At 39.8% G+C, this 22,201-nt stretch overlaps 1 protein-coding gene across 5 annotated transcripts in view; it reads right to left on the reverse strand.

The window, feature by feature from the left end:
* Nucleotides 1-22,201, reverse strand: part of WDHD1 (WD repeat and HMG-box DNA binding protein 1) — a 201,087-nt gene that overhangs the window by 7,447 nt on the left and 171,439 nt on the right. For 2 of the 5 annotated variants that reach the window (XM_063332400.1, XM_063332399.1), the window contains exons 14-30: nt 21,920-22,104; nt 20,523-20,764; nt 19,908-20,045; nt 19,073-19,229; nt 17,025-17,139; nt 15,626-15,757; nt 15,048-15,265; nt 13,177-13,307; nt 12,158-12,214; nt 11,228-11,271; nt 10,914-11,069; nt 10,378-10,511; nt 9,063-9,198; nt 7,341-8,453; nt 6,460-6,631; nt 4,941-5,104; nt 3,194-4,848 (exon numbers count right to left, since the gene is read on the reverse strand). In XM_063332400.1, coding sequence (XP_063188470.1) covers nt 8,253-8,453; nt 9,063-9,198; nt 10,378-10,511; nt 10,914-11,069; nt 11,228-11,271; nt 12,158-12,214; nt 13,177-13,307; nt 15,048-15,265; nt 15,626-15,757; nt 17,025-17,139; nt 19,073-19,229; nt 19,908-20,045; nt 20,523-20,764; nt 21,920-22,104 — 2,046 coding nt within the window. In that variant the 3' untranslated portion in view covers nt 3,194-4,848; nt 4,941-5,104; nt 6,460-6,631; nt 7,341-8,252. Of the gene's footprint in view, nt 1-1,211; nt 4,849-4,940; nt 5,105-6,459; nt 6,632-7,340; nt 8,454-9,062; nt 9,199-10,377; nt 10,512-10,913; nt 11,070-11,227; nt 11,272-12,157; nt 12,215-13,176; nt 13,308-15,047; nt 15,266-15,625; nt 15,758-17,024; nt 17,140-19,072; nt 19,230-19,907; nt 20,046-20,522; nt 20,765-21,919; nt 22,105-22,201 lie in introns of those variants that run through there. The other 3 variants (XM_063332402.1, XM_063332401.1, XM_063332398.1) reach the window with 3 other exon arrangements.

The following is a 22,201-nucleotide window of genomic DNA, read 5'->3' on the forward strand; positions in this document are numbered from 1 at the left end:
TGAATTCAAGTCAAGTTTGCATTTGAAGAAGCAGTTCTGGAAAGAGTACAAGCATTTGCTGAAGTAGATTAATTTTGAAATGCAAACGACTATTTGTGGAGAGGTTTCTATACCTTTTGACCACATCTGTACAAACATAGGTTTTATTCTTCAAAGCAGCCTATCACATGCAGCAGTACACGCACCAACCAAAATTAATGTGCACTAAGTGCCCTCAGATGCTCCATACATCAACTTTACAATAAGTAAATTTGTTAGAATGAAAGGTAGTAAATAGAAATTCAACTGCAGTTTTTGAAAGCATCATACCTGTTCAGTAGTTTTACGGACATGTTTTTTTCCACATAATGAATTTAAGCAACAGTTGTAAATCCATCAACCATTTCAGGCCTACTGTAAGTGGCATTCAAGGCATTTTGATGGGCCTGTGGTCTTGCTTTCCAGTGGATGGCTCTTCAGTGTGTTATTCTGCGTAACCTCAAGTCTCATTCTTGCAACTCAGAAAACTATAGCAGGGTCTGCAATAGCAATTATGTTTCACAGAAAGCATTTGGTTTAAGAACTGAGATTATCAAATTAAGTGCTGCTGCAATACCATTTTAGGTCGGTGCCATATTACACAGGGTTAGTGGGCAGTGGCTGGGATTTAGGATGGCTGTTACTGACTTTGCAACCTACATCATGTGCCAGCTTCATCTCTACCAACCAAAGGCTGAAAAATTCAGCTTACAGATGACTATCACTGAAGTTTCTTCAAAAATTCTGCATATCTGTTTGGATATCCGCCTCTTAAAACTGTTTTTCACCTTTTTTTTTTTTTTTTTTTTAACGTCTGCAAAGCAGCTACACATATTATTACTGAGAGATAAACCCCTTGAGGATATGCATATGGTATAAAGGGCATACAGTGAGAAATGCTCTAATTTTATTGCAGCTGCCTATTTCCTAACATCAGACAATGACTTTCCTAAAAGAAGAATCATCAGCCACAGCCAAAATAAGGGCACTAAACCCCACATAAAAAATATTTCTCAGTCTGTGGCAAGACATAGAACTGAGGGATAAGACCTTTCAAAATATATTTTACTACCTAAAATGCACAGATGTGGTGCAAATATATTCTATTCAGGCTGTTAATTAAAATCAAACCTTCAAAACCTTGAAAATTTGCAGGAATTCGCCTGTGTGTCGTAGTCTGATGATTCTCAGCCATAATCATGGACAAAACCCACCCAGGTGGCCCTCCTTTCGACCCATCCTCTGCCAAGTTTAAGAGAGATCCATCAAACACAAGGCTCTAATGCAGTTACTCAGATTTACTGTAAATTTGTTTTTGACATGTGAATGACGGTAAAATACCCACTTCTGGATTTGTATCGTTTCCTGCTAACTGCAATTTGGTAACAATGTGAATGAAATGTTAAATATGCAAGATACATGGCTTTTTTCCATTCATATGTTCCTAACCTATACCAGAGGTACCCTGGACACCTCTGCACTTTTATAAACAGGTATCTATGACCCAAAGACAGAAATGTTTCAACATCCCATCTTTTGATGTTTTTCTTTTGCACATAATGACTTGATTTAAATAGAAAAGCTACACTAATGGATCACATTATTCACAAGCCGTGTGGACTCCAGAGCATGTGTATGCAACAGCCTCCTCAGGTAGCACACTTGGGTTAGCAGGTACCTCTGGGTTAGCAGTACTCTAAGATGTATGAGGACGTAAGAGTGCACCAATGTTGCTGCTTGGGCACCGCTGGGCCAAGGGCTCCAGCAGCTCCCCAGGGCCTGGCAGCCATGGCCTGCCCCACCGCACCAACGGGGCAGCAGGTGGGCAGCATCAGCCCCAGGCACCCTGTACCTCCCCAGGGACTGTCGGTGGGGCTGAGGATCAGGCCTTGTTAGGGGAAGCAGGGCCAGACACAGTGCCGTGGCTGGGCAGGGCTGTGGGCACAGGGACAGGCCAAGGCCAGGCTGGGCGATCACTAAGGGCCCTGGGCCATAGGCAGGGTGAGGGGAGGCTGTAGGCTGGGACAGTGAGGCCTGGTGGTGCTCTCAGGCCCCCAGCACTAAAAAACTTAATATGTTTTTCTTAAAAAACATATTATAACTGTCTCTCGCTTTGTGCCAAGAACAAAAATACAGAAGACAGCCCCGTGACAGAAAACACCACGCAGAACAGTTTTCAATGGGACAAAATCTAATCCCCCACCTTAATCTTCTCCCCACAGCGACCAGCTCCGCAGCAGCAGCTCAGGGCTAGTGCAGACCAGGTTCCCCCAATCGCAGCTGCCACCACACAGAAACCCCTGCTCCAGTGTTCCTCTCCTGAATGCCTTCAGCCGCGGAACACATGGGATTAACTCAGCACAGAGTTATTCCACGTATTATTAACTACTAAACTGAGCACACGGCATAAAACAGTTTTGGAGGGAGGTCTATTTCAGCACAGTTTAGAAAGAACCTGGTAGAAATGGGAAGAAGTCCTAAAAAGTTTCAACTGGTATAAATTGGTATAGTGTTGCAACTCTAATGGAGCTGAGATAATTTATTCCAACCAGGTACGCATATCATTTCAGCCAGGAATGAAGGTTACTCGGCTGTTTCCCCCATGCTCACAAATGTTGTGCACAAAACCAAGCAACTTAATACAGAATCAGATAATCATAGAATAGTTTGGGTTGGAAGGGACAGGAAAGATCATCTAGTTCAACTCCCCCCCTGCAATGAAGGGACACCTTCAACTAGATCAGGTGGTTCAGAACCCCGTCCAACCGAACCTGTTGCCAGGGATGGGCATCTACCACCTGTCTGGGCTACCTGTTCCAGTGTTTCAACATCCTCGTAAAAAATGTATTCCTTATATCTAGTCTAAAAACCACCCTCTTTTAGTTTAAAACCATTAGCCCTTGTGCTATCAAAACCAGGCCCTGCTAAAAAGTTTGTCCCCATCTTTCTTATAAGCCCCTTTAAGTACTGAAAGGCCACAATAAGATTTCCCTGGAACCCTCTCTTCTCCAAGACGAACAACCCCAACTGTCTCCGCCTGTCCTCACAGGAGAGGTGCTCCAGCCCTCTGATCATTTTTGTGGCCCTCCTCTGGACCCACTCCAACAGGTGTTTTCACATCTTTTCTGTGCTGGGGGCTCCAGAGCTGGACACAGTACTCCAGGTAGGGACTCACCAGAGCAGAGTAGAGGGGCAGAATCACCTCCATCGACCTTCTGGCCGTGCTTGTTTTGATGCAGCCCAGGATTCGATCAGCCTTCTGGGCCGCAAGCACACATTGCTGCCTCATGTCCAGTTTTTCATCCATCAGTAACCCCAAGTCCTTCTCAGCAGGTCTGCTCTCAATCCCTTCATCCCCCAGCCTGTATTGATACCGGGGGTAGATGCAGATCGATCCTGCTATTAACATCAAGCCAGAACGTGACCTGACCTGAACATGATCCTCAAATAATAGCTGTGTCCACAGCGGCGATGGACAGCAACATCGCAGCCTACTGCCATCCTTTCCATGCCCTGGAAATACAGCTTGGGATTTATCAGCCCCTGGAATCACAGTGCGTCAGTTTAAAGAGTGAATCGAGCAATTTAATTCTATTACCCGGAATAACAAGCAAAATTGATTACAGGCTCCTAAAATACCAATCTCTTACAGGTGGATGTGTTGCTCTGTAAAGAGAGGATCCCCAAGGTCTGAGGGGGCTTCTGCAGATGCGATCTGCATTTTATCTTCCCTGGTGAGGTCTCACATCTTAGAGCTGACACTGGGAATGAAAAAGGCAGTTTTGCCCTGCCCCGGCTTTCCCTTTGTGGCTTCACAGGGCAAGGACACAGGATCTCACACCAACGGACTCCTCACACTTTTGCTTCCTGAAATTTGGAAAACTTCAGAGGGAGGGCCCAGGCTGTAAGAGGTAAATTCATATTTATGCTTTTAAGAATGTGAAAACAGCAGTATAACACAAGTCTCCAGGCTCCCATGGACCTGTGCCCCATTACCGACGGGAGCTATCTGACATTGGCTAGGGCGACCTGTAGGTTCCTCCAGCCCATTCCTAAACCAAGGGCGGCTTTGGATTCCTGCACCGGGCAGACAGGGATACCAGCTGTGTCTCCACATCGCTCCCCTTGGTTGCTTCTCACCATTATTACCCCCAGGATCGATAATGTGATTTGTAGACAGGATCGTTCCCTGGCAACACGCGGCTTGAAACTATTCCCGCAAATTTCCTCTGCAATTCACATCCAATTGAGTCCAGCATCAAGTGGCTCTTTTCACAGCCTAGGTCAGTATTCGTGTTTTGCCTTCCTTTAAGTAAATTAATTACTATTGCTCTTATACAGCAGCACATCAGCCAGGAGAAGAGAAAAGAAGCCAGGTCTGCTGTTTTCCATCATAAAACTCTACTGCATGAGACACCCAACCTTCTCATCGACAGTTCTCACTGCTGTTGTCTTCTCCTTGGACTAGCCAGCCAGGACCACCAAGTTGAGTCACTCCATGACCAATACAGTTAAGTTCTTTGGAAAGAAGTCAAGGTGCGTTTCACAGCCAGAATATGTTTTCTCCAAACACAGGGTCTCCTTTGTCCACCCCAAGCATCCAAGCTGGTTGAGCCTTCTTGACTTTTCCACTCCAAAATTGTTCTTTCTTTTGCTGCCTGCAAGGTGAGAAACTCTCCCAGCTGGAGTAACCAAGCTGCCCCAGCTGTGCGCAACGTTGGAGCTGGTGACAACCGCAGAGGTCAGAGACACAGCACTATGTCCAGGAAAGTGACTTACACCAGGTTTGTAAAGCAAATCTTTGTTTGAGTCTGATGGCATTGCTCACTCCTGCAGCAACAAAGAGAAGGAGAAGTTATAACCAACAGTTATTAGTTTTCTAGTCAGGGAATGCAATGCCAAAGCAGCCATGGGAACCTCACCTTAGGTGGATGCAAATCCTCAGTGAGGGACACAGCAGAAGCCCTGGAGAACCGATGGGTCCCTAACCAACACCAGCGGAGCTATCCCGAGGATGGATCAGGTTTGCCGTGGAAACTGGAGACACAGAACATCCCCAGAAGCCAAGAGGAGACATCTTGCTTCCCTGATGGAAACAAGTATCTTAATTAGAGTTGCATTGACACAAAATATTCGCCATCGCACTCCAGTACTAAATGCTTGTGATAAAGTTGTCGGTCGTTGTGCTGTAAATAAATCTTCTAATCTGACCCCTACCTACACTGAAAACAACAACAAAACCAGTTAAAACTCCCAGGACGAAAGAGAGCAATCAGCATTATACAGTTTCCTTGAAAACAGCGACTGATCTGTGCTGTGTACCACATGTACTGGGCATCCTCACCAGAGGCTGCTTGTCACCAGGACTTAAAGCACAGTGAAAGAAAACTCCAAATCTGAAATTGCCACTTCAGTGAAATTCTATTATATTATTTAGGGAGCATCTTAAAAAAAAACCAAACAAAAAACACAAAAAAACCAACCCAAACATAAACCAAAAACAGCTAGTAGAGAATTAACTGTTTTTACTTGAAAATCCATTCCACATTTTCTGTTCATTTTTGTTTTGGCATTTCATTTCCACACGAATTGGAAGTTATACTTAGTGCTGTCCTGCCGGTGCTTTTGCTGGATGAGCGTGCCCCGTTCCCAGCTGGCTCAGTGCAGCTTCCTGGGAGGCTCCAGGTGATGGAGGGTGTATTTGTTGCTCTGCCCGGAGCTTGGTAATAGAGCAAACTCCATCTTTGATGAAAGAAACATAACAGCAGCCTAGTGGGAGATGATCCCCCCAGCATAAAAGCAGCCAAGTACTAACTTCCATGATCTTGATAGCCCCTGTTGGCTGCTTATTTTATTGCTGCGGAGAGCAGCAACTGTTTCATAATTAAAAATCACTGCTGTAATCACCATCAGAGCCATGCAGCTCCAATGCAAAATTTCAAATCTGATTTTGGAAGCACTTTTGCTGCCTCTAACCAGCCGTGGGGGTAGCAGTGAGACACAGACTGTGACCCCAAGGCTGCAGACATTGGGTCTGATGAAACCCAAAGCGTTACACAGCAGAAATTGAGCCAGGAGAAAAGGAAACAGGAACTGGGGAGTTGCAGGATGGAGCCTGATGTCCCCCAGTGACTTCCAGAAAACCATCCACTAAATCCAGGAGCCTCCCTTTCAACAGACCTTTGGCGTGTTTGCTCAGAAAAGGTGTGATTACAAACATCCAGCTCTTGGAAGACTCTTGTAGAAGTTTACTTTGTATGTTTTCTCCCTCCTACAGGAGTCAAGAGGACTTTGGATGCTTTGTGGGACCTAGCTGTTTGCAGCAGTGGCTACCTGGTGTAGAACAGAAACTGTACTAGAGGTATAATGATCTTGCTCATGTAATTTTACAGCCTTTACATAGGAGCCCCGAGGAGTCACTCAAAAAGTGTGTTTACTTACTGCAGAGGGTGATGACTTCTCACGTTTGGCCTGCAGAAACGGTGCCTGACAAGCAGCTCAGCTCGACTATGGATAACACGTACGTAGATGAAAGGAAAGCCCATTCGTTCGCACCAGCCCATCTCCCCGCGCCACAGTCAAAATGCTCAACTCGTCATCAGAACAGCCTAGTCTAGCAGAAAGAAAACATTACACAGCTCACCAAGCCCAGAGTGATTTTCCTATCTGGATGTTTTTCTTACCCGTGCAATCCCATTTTTCTCCAACACGCACAAATGTGGAAATACACTTTACTGCCCCAAAATAAATTCCACTCTCTGATACAGTAATTTCTTCCCAAAGAATGTAGAAAATCACTATAATATGCCACTACTCTCCTGAATTTATTGCACTATGTTAATACAGCAAATGAATTATTACTTATGTTAATTATTACTTGCTGTCTACTATCAGCATTAAACAAATAAAAATTGTAACAATATGTAAGAACTGTGGATTAAAAAAATTTAAATTGACAGGTGTTCAGGTCTTTCTCTATTTACCAGCCCTGGTTGACATCGTGACCCCCATTCTCCACATACAGTGAAAAGAGGAGCTGGTTTCCTCCAAAATGGAATATAACAATTTCTTAAAAAGTCTAGCAAAACACCTACACTAAGATTTAGTGGCTTTTACAGAAATCTCACTGAATCTTCAATCTATAGATTACAATGTTAAAAATGTATTCTAAACAGAGAGTCGTTTGCTTTTGCAGTAATAATGTGAAGAGAAATGAAGAATTGAAAAAGAAAATGATGAAAGGATGTGCAAACCCAGGAAAAATGCCCTAAATTAGAACTCTTCAGTCTCAGTTGTCATGCTAAAGAGTTAAATTATTTTACCTTATCTTAAAAAAAGTTTCAAAATTTGATTTTGCTTCAAATACGTTTATTAGCCATACTGCCTTTTCTCCAGAGAAGGTAAATCCAACTGCCTTATGACTCGTAGGTAGAAGTCTGTTTACTTCAATTATAAAAATTGCAAAGGAGACCACCACCTTAAAACAAAGAAACATTCACATTTTATTTTTAAAAATAAACATTACATAAAAGAGTATAGAGATTTTTCAAGTTCCGGACCCTGACGAGGCACCGACTGGGAAAGTACACTTGCACACAGTCTGGAATGGCTCATTTTTGCACACCTGACGTTCCTAATTCAGCTTCTTGTCCTGGTTTTCTCTCCCTGCCCGTATAAGGCTGGTCTCTGCCACTGTCACAGCCACGGATGTTGAAATGCAGCTGAACATCAGCGCCACCTTAAACTATTTTCCCCTCATTCCCATTTCCTTGACCATCTTTCTCTTACCAGCATTTGCAGTAGGCGAAAGGAGTGGTAGAGGAGCCATTACTTTGGTTCTCTAAAACCGTAGGACAGTTTTTGTACAAAGTTTATCCTCCCCAGAATGACTAATCTGTATTTAGCATCAAATATTACAAGTATCGAGGCACACAGTTACACAACACTGTGTGGAACTCTGCTTCTAGGTAACACGTCCATTAGTAGTATTTTTGCTATCGAGCTTTACACCGGTAACTTGAAAAAGATCAGGAGAGTAGATTCAGCATTTCTGAATTGTCAATTGATAAGAATTGATAATTCAATAAAAAGAATTGATAATAAAATACTTTCTAAAAGGCTATTTGGAGCAAGGCACTCTTTTTGCTGCTGCTCTTTGAGGACAGCAGCAAATTTCTCAATACAGAGCCACCTAACGTCTTCAGAAAACATACGCTGAGAAGGTACCACGTTACTTAGCTTTGCTTGAACGCAAAAGCTGACAATCTGACATTTGTAGATTGATCTAAAGGTTTCGGTTTTTTGGATAAATTTGAGTCCTCCGATTTTTGCTCCTGATTCTTTTTCACTTCATCTTCATCAGCTGCGGGACACTTTCGCTTTTTATCTTCTGTTAAATCATTGACTGTTCCTCCTTTTGCTTTCTCAGTCCACACCTTTGAAGAAAGTACATCATTAAACAGGAAACTACAGATTAGGCCACAAAACTCACCACTTTATTTTATATACCTTCTTTCTCTGATTATAAGGAAGCACTGAAATAATTCCTGTTAAGAACTAATAAGGATCAAGTTAGGAACAATTTCCTCACTTTCCTTTTATGTAACAGCATTCTCCTTCAAAACTATACTTCTTTTGAGCCTGTATATGAAATTGAACCTCTTAATTGTCTTTGTGGACAAATAAGAATCCCAAACGACTTTAGAACAAATTTAAGCCCCAATGAATTAAGTCTGGCTATGTCACTTTTAAGTCTTTCCCTTCTCTTTTGTTATTTCTTCATTGATTGATAATCAATAATATTGATTATTTCTTCTCATATGGCCAACTTTGGAAAAGCTGCTTTCTGCTATTACTTATTATACAGATAGTTTATATTTTTGTAAAGTATGAGTCATAGATCATGGCCCAATTCAAAACCGAAGTCCATGAAGATGAAGAGCAGTGGAATTTAAAGAAAAAATTCCTAGCCAACAATAACCAAGGGATTCCATGGGGGGAAAAAATTCTCAGAAAAACCCCAGAATTCAAGAATGCTTTCTTACCATTCTTTCTTCGGACGACAGCATTCTAAACCGACTCATGCCTTCTTTTATTACTTCTGCTTCATTCAGATCAGGATTATCTGTCAAAATGTTTGCTCTGTTCTCTTCCAGCCACATCTGGAATCCTGTCTTTGGCCTAAAACAAGCACACAAAAACTGTCTGTTTAAGAAGGTTATAGGAAAACCATATTCCCCAAACCAACATTTCTAAACAACACCTAACCGGATTTTTCTTCTTGAAAGAAGAGACATACATGTAGTCAGCAGTTTGCTTTCTCCTATTGCAGTATGCTTAAAGAACATGCTGACAAGGCAAGACTAAGTCAAGCATTTTTATTAAAACTGTGATATATATGGAGATTAACATTTCAATTTTAGAATGACAAAGCGTAATGGTTCTCTGCCTTTCTGACAGGGTCCCATCAACCTAAAAATAGCGCATATATATTAGCATTTTTCAGCTAATCCTTTTCACAAGTCTCCTTGCCACTTGTTTTAGAACATTATCTGTAAAGGTTAATGAAAAGAATGCTAGTCCAAATGAATAATAATTACCTTCATCTTCCTCAGTTAAATGAAGTCTAAATGAAACATGATTATAATAATGCAAATTTCATGAGGACTGGGATTGTTAGAAAATACATCTGCTCCAGAGGGACAGGACAGATTAGAGTCTTAGCTAGGAAGAGACACACTCCTTAGGTGATGTCAGTTTTTTGTTTGTTTGCTCTTGTAAAAAAACACTAAAAAAAAAGATCTTTTTAAAAAACACTAAAAGCTTTTACACTTTCACATAAAACCCTTAGCTTTTTGGCCTCCTTTGAGATTTGCTAGAGAAGTTTAAACTTTAAGTATTTCCTATACCTGGAACTGGCACAGCTGCATGGTTTCATTTATCATTCAAAGGTCATTACCAGATGCATAAGCAGTATCAAGGCAAAAATCTTTGCTTAGAGCCCCAAAATTACATTTTCCGTTGTTCATTTATTATTCATTCACACATGTATTTGTCTCAGTCTAATGTGAAACTTTTACTTTGAATAACACTGCCATGCACACTGGGAGAGATTTAATGAACAGAGTGTTTTTCTCTGTTCTTTCACTGGCAATTTAACCGATGGTTTTAGGCAGGTTTGTTTGATAATATGCACAGTATAAGCAACAGTTTACTACATTTCTGAAGCGAGTTCACAAACACGACAACTTGATGTTATGCTTCTTCAGCCAGTCCAACATCTTCAGAAACAAAATAGTTTTTGGACTTGCTATTCTATAAAAATTAGAATATGGCATTGACATGCAAGTGTCCACTCACCTTCTGTTTTCAGTGTTCTCCTGTGCAGTGACTTTGACATCATGGGACTCGTTTCCCGTGTTTTCTTCTCTTTCTTCCACTGTTTTTTCACTAGAGTTAGATGTACGAGGCTGGAAGAAGGAGGCTGCTGAAGCCTACAGAAATTGAGTTTTAAAAAAAAAAAAAAAAAAAGAAAAAAAAAGGTAAGAACACATCACTCTCAGACAAACAGTACCATGTAGCCTAACAAAACCCAAGCCTTTCCTAAAGGCATAATCATCACTTCCATCAATATAGCATCTAAGCCATCCAATTTCAGCACAGTAGACGTTTAGTAAACACTACTCAAAACAAAAGCACAAGATTCAGTACAGAATGTAATTTCTGCAACTGAGAATTTATTGTGCTCTTTTATGTGCTTTTATAGTTTCTGCAGTATGCTTAAATGAACTTTGCCATCTAAAGTGCTTTACTCAATCAACTTTGATAAAAGCTGGTAAAATTCAATTTACTGTTCTTTGCTCACTGAAACAACATAAAAAGCCTAGAAACATTACCTGCTTGGACTTGGGTTTGGGAATCAGAGGCTTTATAACTGGAGGGTTCTGCTTGTTTACGGCTCGATTGCTAGACAAAGTTTTCTTTGAGTATTTGCTCATAGTGTCTAGAACATTCACTGAGGGGACCACTGGGTCCCTTTTGTTAGATGACACCTAGCAAAACAAATAAATAGACATTTTATTTATTTTCCGTCATATTCCCCTCCTCTGTCCCTCCAAGATACTTGTCATAGTTACATTGTAAACTTTAGATATAATAATCTCTTGTAATTTTCAGAACACTGCAATCAAACCTGCTGCAAAATTCTTACCTTAAAGGGATTCACTCGTCCTTGGCTGCTTGATGCAATTACAGCTATTTAATAGGAAAGCAAAAAGAATGTAAAAATGTGTGCGCGTGTGTACACACTCACATATATCAAAATCTATGAAGCAATGCGCACATTTTAGATGAACAAATGAAACAACATTAGCCTCATTTCCAAAGAACAAGGGTAACGCTCACGTTCTGTGCTTCAGCCTCTGTTCATTGAAAATTGAAGAGGAGAACAAAATCAAAGGCATCAACTATTCCACACTAAAGAAAAGAAGTTCCCACCAGGCTTGAAAGTGGTTAGATAAAGAGAAAGACACTTTAATAGCCACATGAAAATTATACTACACATGCTCAGCTATTATTAGTCATCAGAAATCCCACACAGGACCAACGGCTTTAAATACAAATCCACAGGAAGACCCAGTACTTCCTCCACTCCCAAATCCGTTTCCACTCTGATTATTCTTGCTGGAGGGTTGGCAGCAGGGAAGAAGCAAGAAGCAGCAAGAGGTCGCATTCTGCTCCTGCCTGCTCGAACTCACAGTTCTACAGCAGGGTCACTAACTCCGCCTTGTAAGTGCAACCAATAAATGTGCCTGTGATTAGTAAAACAAATCAATTGATCATTGTTCTCATTTTCCCCCTGTCCCAAAGAATGCCTTCATGGCATAGCAAGGCACACAACTGATTCAGCATGTGGCACAGATGAGGCAATCAGCATGGTGCTATGGAACATCACCAGGTAATGAAGATATCAACAGGCACAGGGAACCTCTTAAAAATGTGAGAACCACAATCAGTGCAAGTTACCACTTGACAACACCGTTATGCTCTAAATTTTAGTAGTAATGGGAGAACAGAGGATAAAAACAGGAGTGGGTGTTGTGCAGCATGACATCCTGGAATAAAATGGAGATCTACTCACCAGGCTTCGGAGTAGTCGCCTCCGCTGAAGTGACTCCTTTGGAGAAAGGATTTGGCCCTTCAAAACAAAGAAAGAGGCACATATTTAAGTGCAATAAATCATAATAACTTGTTAAAAAACAAAACCCCAAACATACAAGCCAGTAAAGCAATCTATATTTTAAAGCATGATTCTCATTTTCAAGTTGTACATGCACTTTTACAAAACCATCTATTATCTTTACCTAGATTTAACTTAAAGAGTTGTATACATATTCCCTAAACCTTAAATTTATTCCTAAAATGTGCCCATCCAACTACTTGTCTATTAGTTCAACTCATGCAAGATCTGAGCTGAAACCAAAGTAACTGTTTCACAAGGCAACCCGATCCATTAGAAATAGTTTAAGACAACAAGAAAACTGCACGGTCCCTCAGATGGTTACTAGGCACAAGGCAGAAGCGAGCTGCGGCACAGCAGATGACATACACTAAACCTGTTTCATCACAGCGACTGCAGGCACAGGCTGGAATCTGCACCTGCTCACTCAGGTGGGCACTACCACTCATCTCCCACATGGAATTCCAGGTAACGGAAAGCTCAGAGGCAGGAGTTGCTGCATGTCACCCCGTTATTCCCGCTGCACAGTCTTTCACATGTCAATACCCCAATGAGACAGATCAGAAACTACCAGACACGCTCTAACTACGTAGCAGAAAACCCAGTCCCTGATACAGTTGCAGAGTTTCAAAACTCAGTGAAACAAATGGGATTATTTTCTATTTACATAAATGGCTTCTAAATAAAACCTCTTGTAGCTCACTTGCAGTGCCCCTTGACAGGTGGTGTGCCTGTCTTTCCTAAATTGTATGTCAAAAGAACAAAACAAAAGACAGAAAACCCCGTTGTTTACATAGTCCCATAGACTGCCGAGTTATCCAAACTAAAATTATCTGGGAATTTTCCATAATTCCTTTTTAAATCTGTGAAAGACATGTATAGATAACTTCCAGCCTATTCAGAGAATATATTTTTCTTACTCTGTTTATGCACTTCTGATGTTTCTTCTGCTTCCTCACAGGCATCAGTTTCCTCTGCATCTTCCATTTCTTGGTCCCACTGAACATTTCTGACTGGCAGCTGACCCCATTCCATAGCAGAGTTTCTGTAACTAAATGGAAGGAATTGATCAGAAAGGAAGTGCTCACCACATTCAGAAGGAAAACATCAACAAAGGAAGGCTAACTAACTTAGCTAATTTAGGAAATAAGAAAAATAACACTTGGCATTTATTTGCATTATACCTCTGATTAAACTGTGATGGTTACTAAAAATAAAATCAAGATTCATTAACCACTTCAGTTCACCTTGAAACACGAAGTGCAGTCACCTGAAGTGGTACTCAGGTAGTTTTAATACCACACATGGTTACGAAACTGCCCAAAAGGCACACTCGGCTAAAAGTACATGCACTGGCTTCAAACAGCTCCACACAGCAGAGCGAGAACCCGAACAGAAACAGGAAGCTTTGACCACCTTCAGAGCACATCACTATTGTTGCCAGAACACTTCTCTGCAAATATAAATGCAAACATAAAGCATCTTCTGTAATCTTTATTTAAACACACATACCTCCAATACCATAAATACTACCAGATTGCTTTTCTGCATAAATGAATAAATACACAGGTGGTAACATGGATGCATATTTTCAGTCTGAAGTTTAAGAAGCGAGTTTTAATGTTTAATCTGAGAACTCTCTAAATTCCCAGTAGAGTAGTATGTACATTCCTTGCATTTCCCTCCTAATCTTTGCTGATGACTAAAATCTGTGTATACATAAACACAAGGTTCATTTCTTTCAACCAGAATGTCAGTATTAGTTCAATCTGGCAGTAAGAACAATACAATGTTTGTGATGAACTTTAACCCTCAGAGTGGATGAAGCCACAGACATGGGATTACAGCTTCCATGAATGTTCCAGAAGAACAAGGTAGAGCGTTTAAGAAAGGAATTTTAGATGTGCAGACTAATAAGGGAAAGGCTACAAATAAGTTCAGGGACTTACCACTTCCTCTTACTTAAGTAAATTCCCAACTTCATACATAAAATTGCTATAGGAAGACATTGCTTCTGACAAAACGCTATGACATTTTTTCTGCAGGATCAGATTGGTGGTTAGCAACTACTCTTAACAGCTGTACCATCCAGAGGCCAAGCAAGAACATAGCTCTTCTGTATGGTCTATTTTTTTAAAAAACACATACATCTTTTGCCTCATCACGCTTTACAAAGTGGGTGCAGGTGGGAGAGGAAAGGTAGACAGCACAGGTATGGAGAGGTGGGGAAATGCATGGCAAACCTGTAGTATTTCCATAGTTTTGAAGAGCTAGGATTAATTGGGAGGGAATAAGACTAAAAAGGATAAACTGGGATGGGACACTGAAAGAGGGGAGGGCTGGAGAAAGATAGAAGGATTTTAAGATAGGTGTGGAATTAAATGAGATAGAGAGACTGAGACAAAGAGAAAAAAAAGTAAGTTGGAGTCAAAAAACCAAACCCGCACAAGCTATGGAAAGGAAAATTAAGAAAAAAAAAGAAAGAAAAAATTCTAATCAGAGCAACTTGGTATTGAGTCTGCTTTGCCTCTGAAGCTGTTGAACACAGACATACAGTAAGCAAGGAGAGGAGATCCCTTCGTGTTAGTCTCCTGGTACTAATGAGTCCTCACAAGATAGCAACAAAAATGTACTATTTTGTATGTACAATTTATAAGTAGAGCAACACAAACTGTTACTTCATAAAAAATACATTGCAAACTATGGTCCAGAAAAGTCCACCAACTGGACCAAAATGTTAATAGATCATTAAAAATGTTCCCAGGCTTTTAATCACAGAAATTTGTGTTACCCAGCGTTCAAGTGCTTTCGGAAATCCTCTTCCTCCTCTTCATCTTCCAGTGCTGTTGCCAACTCACTTGCTTTTTCTACAGCCATTTCACTAAGTCGCTGAGCTAAATTTAGTTTTCGAGAGCGAGAAGCATACTTGATAGCTAAATTCACAACGTTTTGTGTCATGAGGTCAGCAAGTTCCACACAACGAAATTCGCGCTCCAGTTTACAAGAAAGCTGAAAGCAAAGAAGCCATGAGAGTTACACGCTTCACAGTTGCGGAGCTCACTCAAGACTCTAGGACCAGAATGTTATGGTCCTGGTGGAATGAATGAAAAAAGACAAACCACCAACAATCATGAGCTGTATAGCAAAGAAAAAGCTCTTTTTTTTTCTTCTTCCTCCCACCCTTCATACTGATAAGCAATAACAAAATACTGATAAGGGGCTACTTTTACCGTAGCCTGTGGACTAGCTGGATTGCCAGTCACTAGCCAGACTTCTAATAAAAGGAATCACATCAAAATTACATCAAAAGCCATCGACTCAAAACAAAGTCTCCAGGACTCTTTCTGATTTTTATTTATTTGTACTTACGGCAAACAGCTTCATTAAAAGTTCTTGCTGTTCTTTCACTGACTGACTGTTAGCATTTTCATCAAGCTCGTAGCCATTTTTTGATAAGTAATCCACATGGTTGTGAAATACAACAGAACGCCAGTACTGCTCCTGAAAAAGAGAGAAAGACGTGTGCTGGAGGTTAGAAGGGAGAAAAACAGCCCACAACTTACTGCCTACCAATTTACAATGTATTTTATTAATTTATTCTTAAATGTTCATCTTATAATACAGGTGAGGGGCAGACAATTCTCTTTAAAAGCCAGTGCCTACTGAGGAAAAAACAGAGCACACTAACAACCATCCATATAAGAACTAATCCAAACAGACGCCATATACATTAGATTCCATTTATATTGCAGGCTTTCAACAGGATGAGACCTACATGTTCATCAGTGTGCTACCAGGACAGACAATTCTAGAAGTTGTTGATTATTTTATCATATAATTTCTGTCCCATAGCAAATTGGAAGTATTCCAGAAAACCTCAGTAATCATCATCTGTGGGACAGGTAAACAGAAAATATAACTCTTGTTGTTCAGGGAAGTACTAGTATGGCTATTATACCAGCTAGCTCTGTTACAAAATAATTACAAAAACTTACTCAAAACCAGTATGTTTTCATCGGATGTACTGGAATAATCTGTTTCTGTTTATTATTGAAACTTTTCACACTTCTATCAAAGAGAATAAATTTCAAATAGCATTAAACTGTCTCTAAGGTTGAGGTTAGAATTTTATGTTCATTTCTATTTTGTGCACTACAGCTGAACTCCACAAGATTGAAATATTTAAACATATAAAAAATAGAAGAAAAAAATACAGATATTCTTCTAGAAGTTCTCCACAGGTACATCTTGCTTCAACTAGCCTCTACCTTAAGAAAATAAGTGAAGGCTGAAGGCCTATGTTTCCAGAATGATTATATGAATTGGAGCATTTAGTACATCTTTCAAAAAAAAGACCTTCCAGAAATTTAGTTATTCCTACAATATTAAAACCCAGGTACTTTCAAAAGGGTCTTGATTAAGATCCCAAAATGTGGTGCTTCCTAGAACATTAATCACGACCCACTAAAAAATTAAAAAAGAGAGGGACATAAAGCTTTCACTGGTCAGAAATAGACCATGAGTAAATACACCCTTGCATCAGCTCTAACAGCTTTATTTTGTATTCTTCTAGAAAGAGTTGTGAACCAAAGCAAACTGGAAAAGTTATACAAAACACTGAACCCAAATAACCTCCTTAGCCACATGTCTTACTCAGAGTTTCTGCTACCCTCTCTTTCATAGTAGAGATGATTAATAGGAATCTCGTATAATCCCTACTACGGGAACATCTGAGACTATCAGCTGTGGACTCAACACCATTCCATACCTCCATCTGTCCCTTTTCTGTTGTAACTTGACAGTAAGGAAGTTTAAAAGATAATATTGCCACAGCAGGTCGTGGTAGCGTAGGAGGGAATCGGGATCCTTTACAAGGAATACACCTGTGCAAGGGAAACAACAAAAACACAGACAATCCTCATCACCTACAGTCACCAGTTGTTCTACATCTAAGTCATGTCTCCTAAGAAGCAAGATACTTTAAGAGGATTTGTTCTTTAAAAAGTAGTAATTAAATTACTGACTTAAATATAGCAACATGTAAGATTGCATTATAAAGGGTTATTTCTACATTGCAACCAATAAAACATTTTAAAACCAGCAAAGCACATGCTGCTCTTGGTCACACCAGAAACTCCAAATATGGCACATAACAGATGCAGATCTCTATGTCACACAACACACGATTCAACAGCTACTACAAAATGTAAATGCAATTTATTAAAATCAGAAACTACTGAACAAAAACACTGGAAAAGAGCAGGCACGTCTACCATTTATTTTGATAAGGGGTTTTGGACGTCATAAGGAGAGTGCTGTGTTCAGACACACACGGGAAAAAAAAAAAAGGAAAAATTAAAAAAAAAAGAGGGGTGAAACAGGTAAGTATGCACTAAAAAGCACAGGCTTACTATTTTATTATATTTAAATTAGTACTTTCTGGTAACGATCACTTAAGCAAAACGTTGATTGAGGAAGAGCTGTATTTCCAGCAGCACCAATGCAGCATTGACAAAAGTGTCTGGTTCTATAAGCTACTGTTTCCGGCACAAGAAAAAAAATAAAAGAACAGGAAGCATTAGTGTTCTGGGTATCTCCGTTAATTAAGGCATATGGTGTTTCTGCAACAACCCTCCCCCCTTCTTATCTTTAATATGCTAGGGTTTTTTAATAAAATGTTCTTTGCAACTCAGAGAGCAACACTCTCTCTCTTGGAGTAAAGGAAAAAACTCCTGATGACAGACTCACAGTTGACCATTCCATCAACATGATGCGTCCTGCACATTTTTGATTAATTTTGATGAATTAACGTTAAGTAATGATTTGGAGGAAGGAACAGACAGCGAACTGACATTGACCAGTGATAGCAAATTATTTCCCTTATTACAAAATAAACAGAGGATTACAAAGAACATCACATAAATTAAAAAAAAAAAAAAAAAGAAGAAGTCTCCCACCAACCTCTATAATTGTGCGTGACTAGCAAAGTAAAAAAGGCTAAATTTCAGTAAAATGTGTGAGCTGATGGATTCTGCCCTGATAGGAAAAGGACACAGATCACCAAATAAAGAGGACTACAAACAAAACTTAGTAACTAAAGGTCCAGGATGCTTGTTACAATAAAGAGAAACAGAGTTATTTAGACATCACCATTAGCACGTTTTATAAAGTAACGGCTAACTCTCAGCTAAATATTTGAGCAATTTTACATACAAAATCATTCTTCGTTGCCACAGTCTAAATATTAATACAATAACAGATAGCTTTGATTTATCTATGCCTAATGATGTAGATTAGTTACAGGATTGGATTCTTCTCAAAGGGACAGAAGTGGAAAAGGTAGCTAAGCAAAAACACAAACACCCAAAGAACCCCAAACAAAAAAAGCCAACACCCAAACAAAAAATGACCCCAACACCCAAAAACCCCAAACAAACCCAAACCCTCAAAACCCATCAACAGCAGCAGAAGATTCCTAACAGCAACGGTAACTTTTTCATAGGTTTCTCTAACAAAATTCAGTCTTATGAATGTGTCTGCATCAGAGATGTGATTTCATATCAAAGTGCACAGGACTGCTAGCCAAGACAAAAAGTCAATTAGTCAGCTACACATTATAAAACTCTAATGAATTTGTTCAAAACCCATTTAGTAATGAAACACCTATGCAGAAGTCAATTTATTAACTAGATCATTTACTGTGCACATTTACTAGCCACCTGTTTTAGTAAAAGTTGTTTCCAGTGTCTCACAGTAAGAAGTGCTCTATAAATTAAAACCAAGACAAACAAAGCATTTCCTTGTGAAATATCTGACCTGAGCTGCTGGGGATTTTCGTGGATGCCAACTACCCAATAATGATCAAGTTTTCCTTTGCAATGCTCTCTCGTGTTACACACTGGAATCCAAGTATTCCCAAGTCCTCGGTTCAACATCCGCACAATTCCCTCAGAATCCACGTAACACGGGGTACCTGTTTGTTACAAACAAAAACAATTATTCTGACAGGCAACTGATTACAATGTGAGTAAGTCTGAACTGGTGGATACAGCTGGGAAACAATGGTTTGTGTTATCTCAAATAGGACATCCCACCCAAACAGTACAACCTACAGGGAAAAACTAGTTTCCTTAGAAAGATGCGCCACCTTCTGACAGTCAACACTACTGCTAGTTAACCGACCCAAGTACAAATTTAAAACATTTTCTGAAGAAATAAAATTAATTCTACTTGGGTAGATTCCCAAAGAAAACTAGCTATTTTACAATTATTTTTTCTAGCTATCATAAAAAGTTCTCCCAAGCTACCAACTTTTTCGAGGGTGCTTTGCCAAGATAGTTGAACGTGCATATTACTGTGTACTAATGCAGTTTATTTCTTTTTGCTGAGCAGGGCAACCACTCAGGAAAACAAGTTATGATAACATTCGAGTGTATTCTATTCACACAGGAAACATATTAAACATTTCTGATAAATATACTGAAAGAATATCAAAACAGAAGTTTGTTCAGCACTGAGGAGATTGAAAAAAAAAAGAGTCTAAATCCCAAGATCATCATTGCTAAAAGGGTATTAATTAGCCAAACTCTCCTCCAAAATTCCCCTGATAGCATTGAGATTGGTCAATGTCACTCATGCAGGTATTTCATACCTTCTGCGGAGAATCCAACCCATACCAAATAGGATTTCTTTGTAAGAGAAAGAGGGTCTCCATGCAAAATTTGTTTTTTCTTTTTTCCTAGCTCCATCAGCTGTACTCCGAGGCACTGGTCCCCATCAAACCCAGTACCTGGGAAGAAGTCGTTCAATGACTATGTTAGAAAGCAAAAGAATTGTCTTGTCTCTTAGCTAAATATAAGATTTGAATCAAAAGACAACTCTAATGCAGGGTTATCCATGAATACCACTGTCAGACAGTGACTATTTGTCATTTTGGACATACAAAGCATGTATAACAACTACTTCCTTAATTTCCTACAGTAATTCATTCTGGCACATCTGAAACCCAAGTTTAATCTATTATTACCACTGTTATAAAATCCTCCCCTTCCCCACAGCTTAATCTAGGCATCCCAATACAAAACGTAGGCTTTGCTGTCAGAAGTCAAAGATCCGTGGGTTGTGACAGTAAAAGCATCATCAAGAAGAGAAGAAGAAAACAACATTTCTGGTGATCACATACAAATTAACCAGTGTTTGAAGCCAGTAACAGACGAGGATTGAAAACATAACCCCAGTTCAAAAAAGACAAAAGGGAGAAAACTACCTCTATGATAAATAATCATCAACTGCTCTCCGTGTCCTGCCATAGAGACCACGGGACCTGGGAGACTGAAGATCTCTTTCTGAACTCCTCCAACTGTAAACACACGAACCAGCAAGGCACTGGTGGCACAAGCAGCCCAGCCTTGACCCAGACAGATGGCCTCAATGTCTTCGTCCTTTGGCATATCTACCGTCCACTCCTTGTTTGCATCCCAGGAGCTAAAATGAATGCAGTGGAGCTTGCTAAAGCGGAGACGAAGAACAATAGTCAAATATCTCAACATGAAGAAAAATACAACATCTGAAAATAGACCAATATGTTACATGTTTATCAGAGACCTGGAATCTGTGATGGTCATAGAAAGGAACTAGTAACTACAAGTGGTCATTTGCAAAGGTGTTTACTCTTACTATTCAAGAGCTGACGAGCCAGCTCAACCTCCAGCACTGTAGATTTAGAGCCTCTAAAGCCTGACACAGAGACAGTTTAGAGGTCGGAGGGGAGAATTTTTAGACGGAAACAGGTAAGCGTCCTGCTTAATTAACATTAATAAGAACTGAAAGTGCTCGGTATCCCTGAATATCAGCCGTCATTACAAGTCTGTCATATTATGATATCTTTCAAAAGGAAAAAAATTAGGAACTTCAGTTTTGCCATCTTAATAATTGAAAACTGCCCGTGACCAATTCACAGACACTGTGGCTTTTGATAGATTACCCACTTCCATTAAGAAAAAAAATTGAAATTTTCGGAGTCAGACAACCACTACATACAAATAATACTTTCAAGGTAAAGGGTGCGTTTCAGCTTATCACAATGCTGTATGTGTGAAAGTAAGAAGAAAGTTCTTTCTTCAAGATATTTCCAGAGAAACTGACAATAAAATATTGTTGTTATTGTTCTTAAATGCAAGAACAGTCTAGCTGGCCAAGCTGCTTAAATCTTTTTATGGTTCTCATAAACTTGTGTTCTTCACACTTACAATTCTTTGGGTATCTCCAAACATGTCTCCTTAGCAACAGTGTAAAAAGAAACAGCATAGCCCTTATGATTTATCTTTGATCTGAGCAGACTGTAAAACTATTGTTCATGTTTACAATTTCCTTTGAGCTAGCAATACATGAAGTTTCCAGTATACATATATATATATATATATTTGAAAAAGGGATTAAAAAAAAAATCCTCAGTAAACAAGACACATCTATCAAGATCCTTGAAGTCTTCAAGCGGGTGGGTGTGACAATCCTCATTGAAAGTGGCCCCATAAATAAAAAGCATGATCAAAAGCCAAAAAAATCTCAAAAAGGGAGAAAAGTTGAAATTCAAAGACGAAATATTTGGAACAAGGTATGTGTAATCCCACACCACGGGTTTTGCAGAGCAAGGCCATGGCTTACCTTGCAAGTTCCTCTGTACTCTCACAGGCCAGTAAAATCGCTTCAGTGGAGAGGTCAGCCATCGTGTGATTCAGAGAGTTCGGCAGGTGTGTTGCATGATGTATGGAAGTATCATGAAATTCTATATCTATAGCATTGTCTTGCTCATCATTGTAACAGCGAATAATACCAACAGAATTCCATACCTATTAAAAAGAACCCCCCCCAAAAAAAGCCCAATAAATCAAGCATACTGCCCTAAAGCAGCCTGCTATAACTTTCTCATCTGAAACAGCAGGTGGG

This window comes from Chroicocephalus ridibundus, chromosome 4 (genome assembly GCF_963924245.1).
Source record: "Chroicocephalus ridibundus chromosome 4, bChrRid1.1, whole genome shotgun sequence".
NCBI lineage: Eukaryota > Metazoa > Chordata > Aves > Charadriiformes > Laridae > Chroicocephalus > Chroicocephalus ridibundus.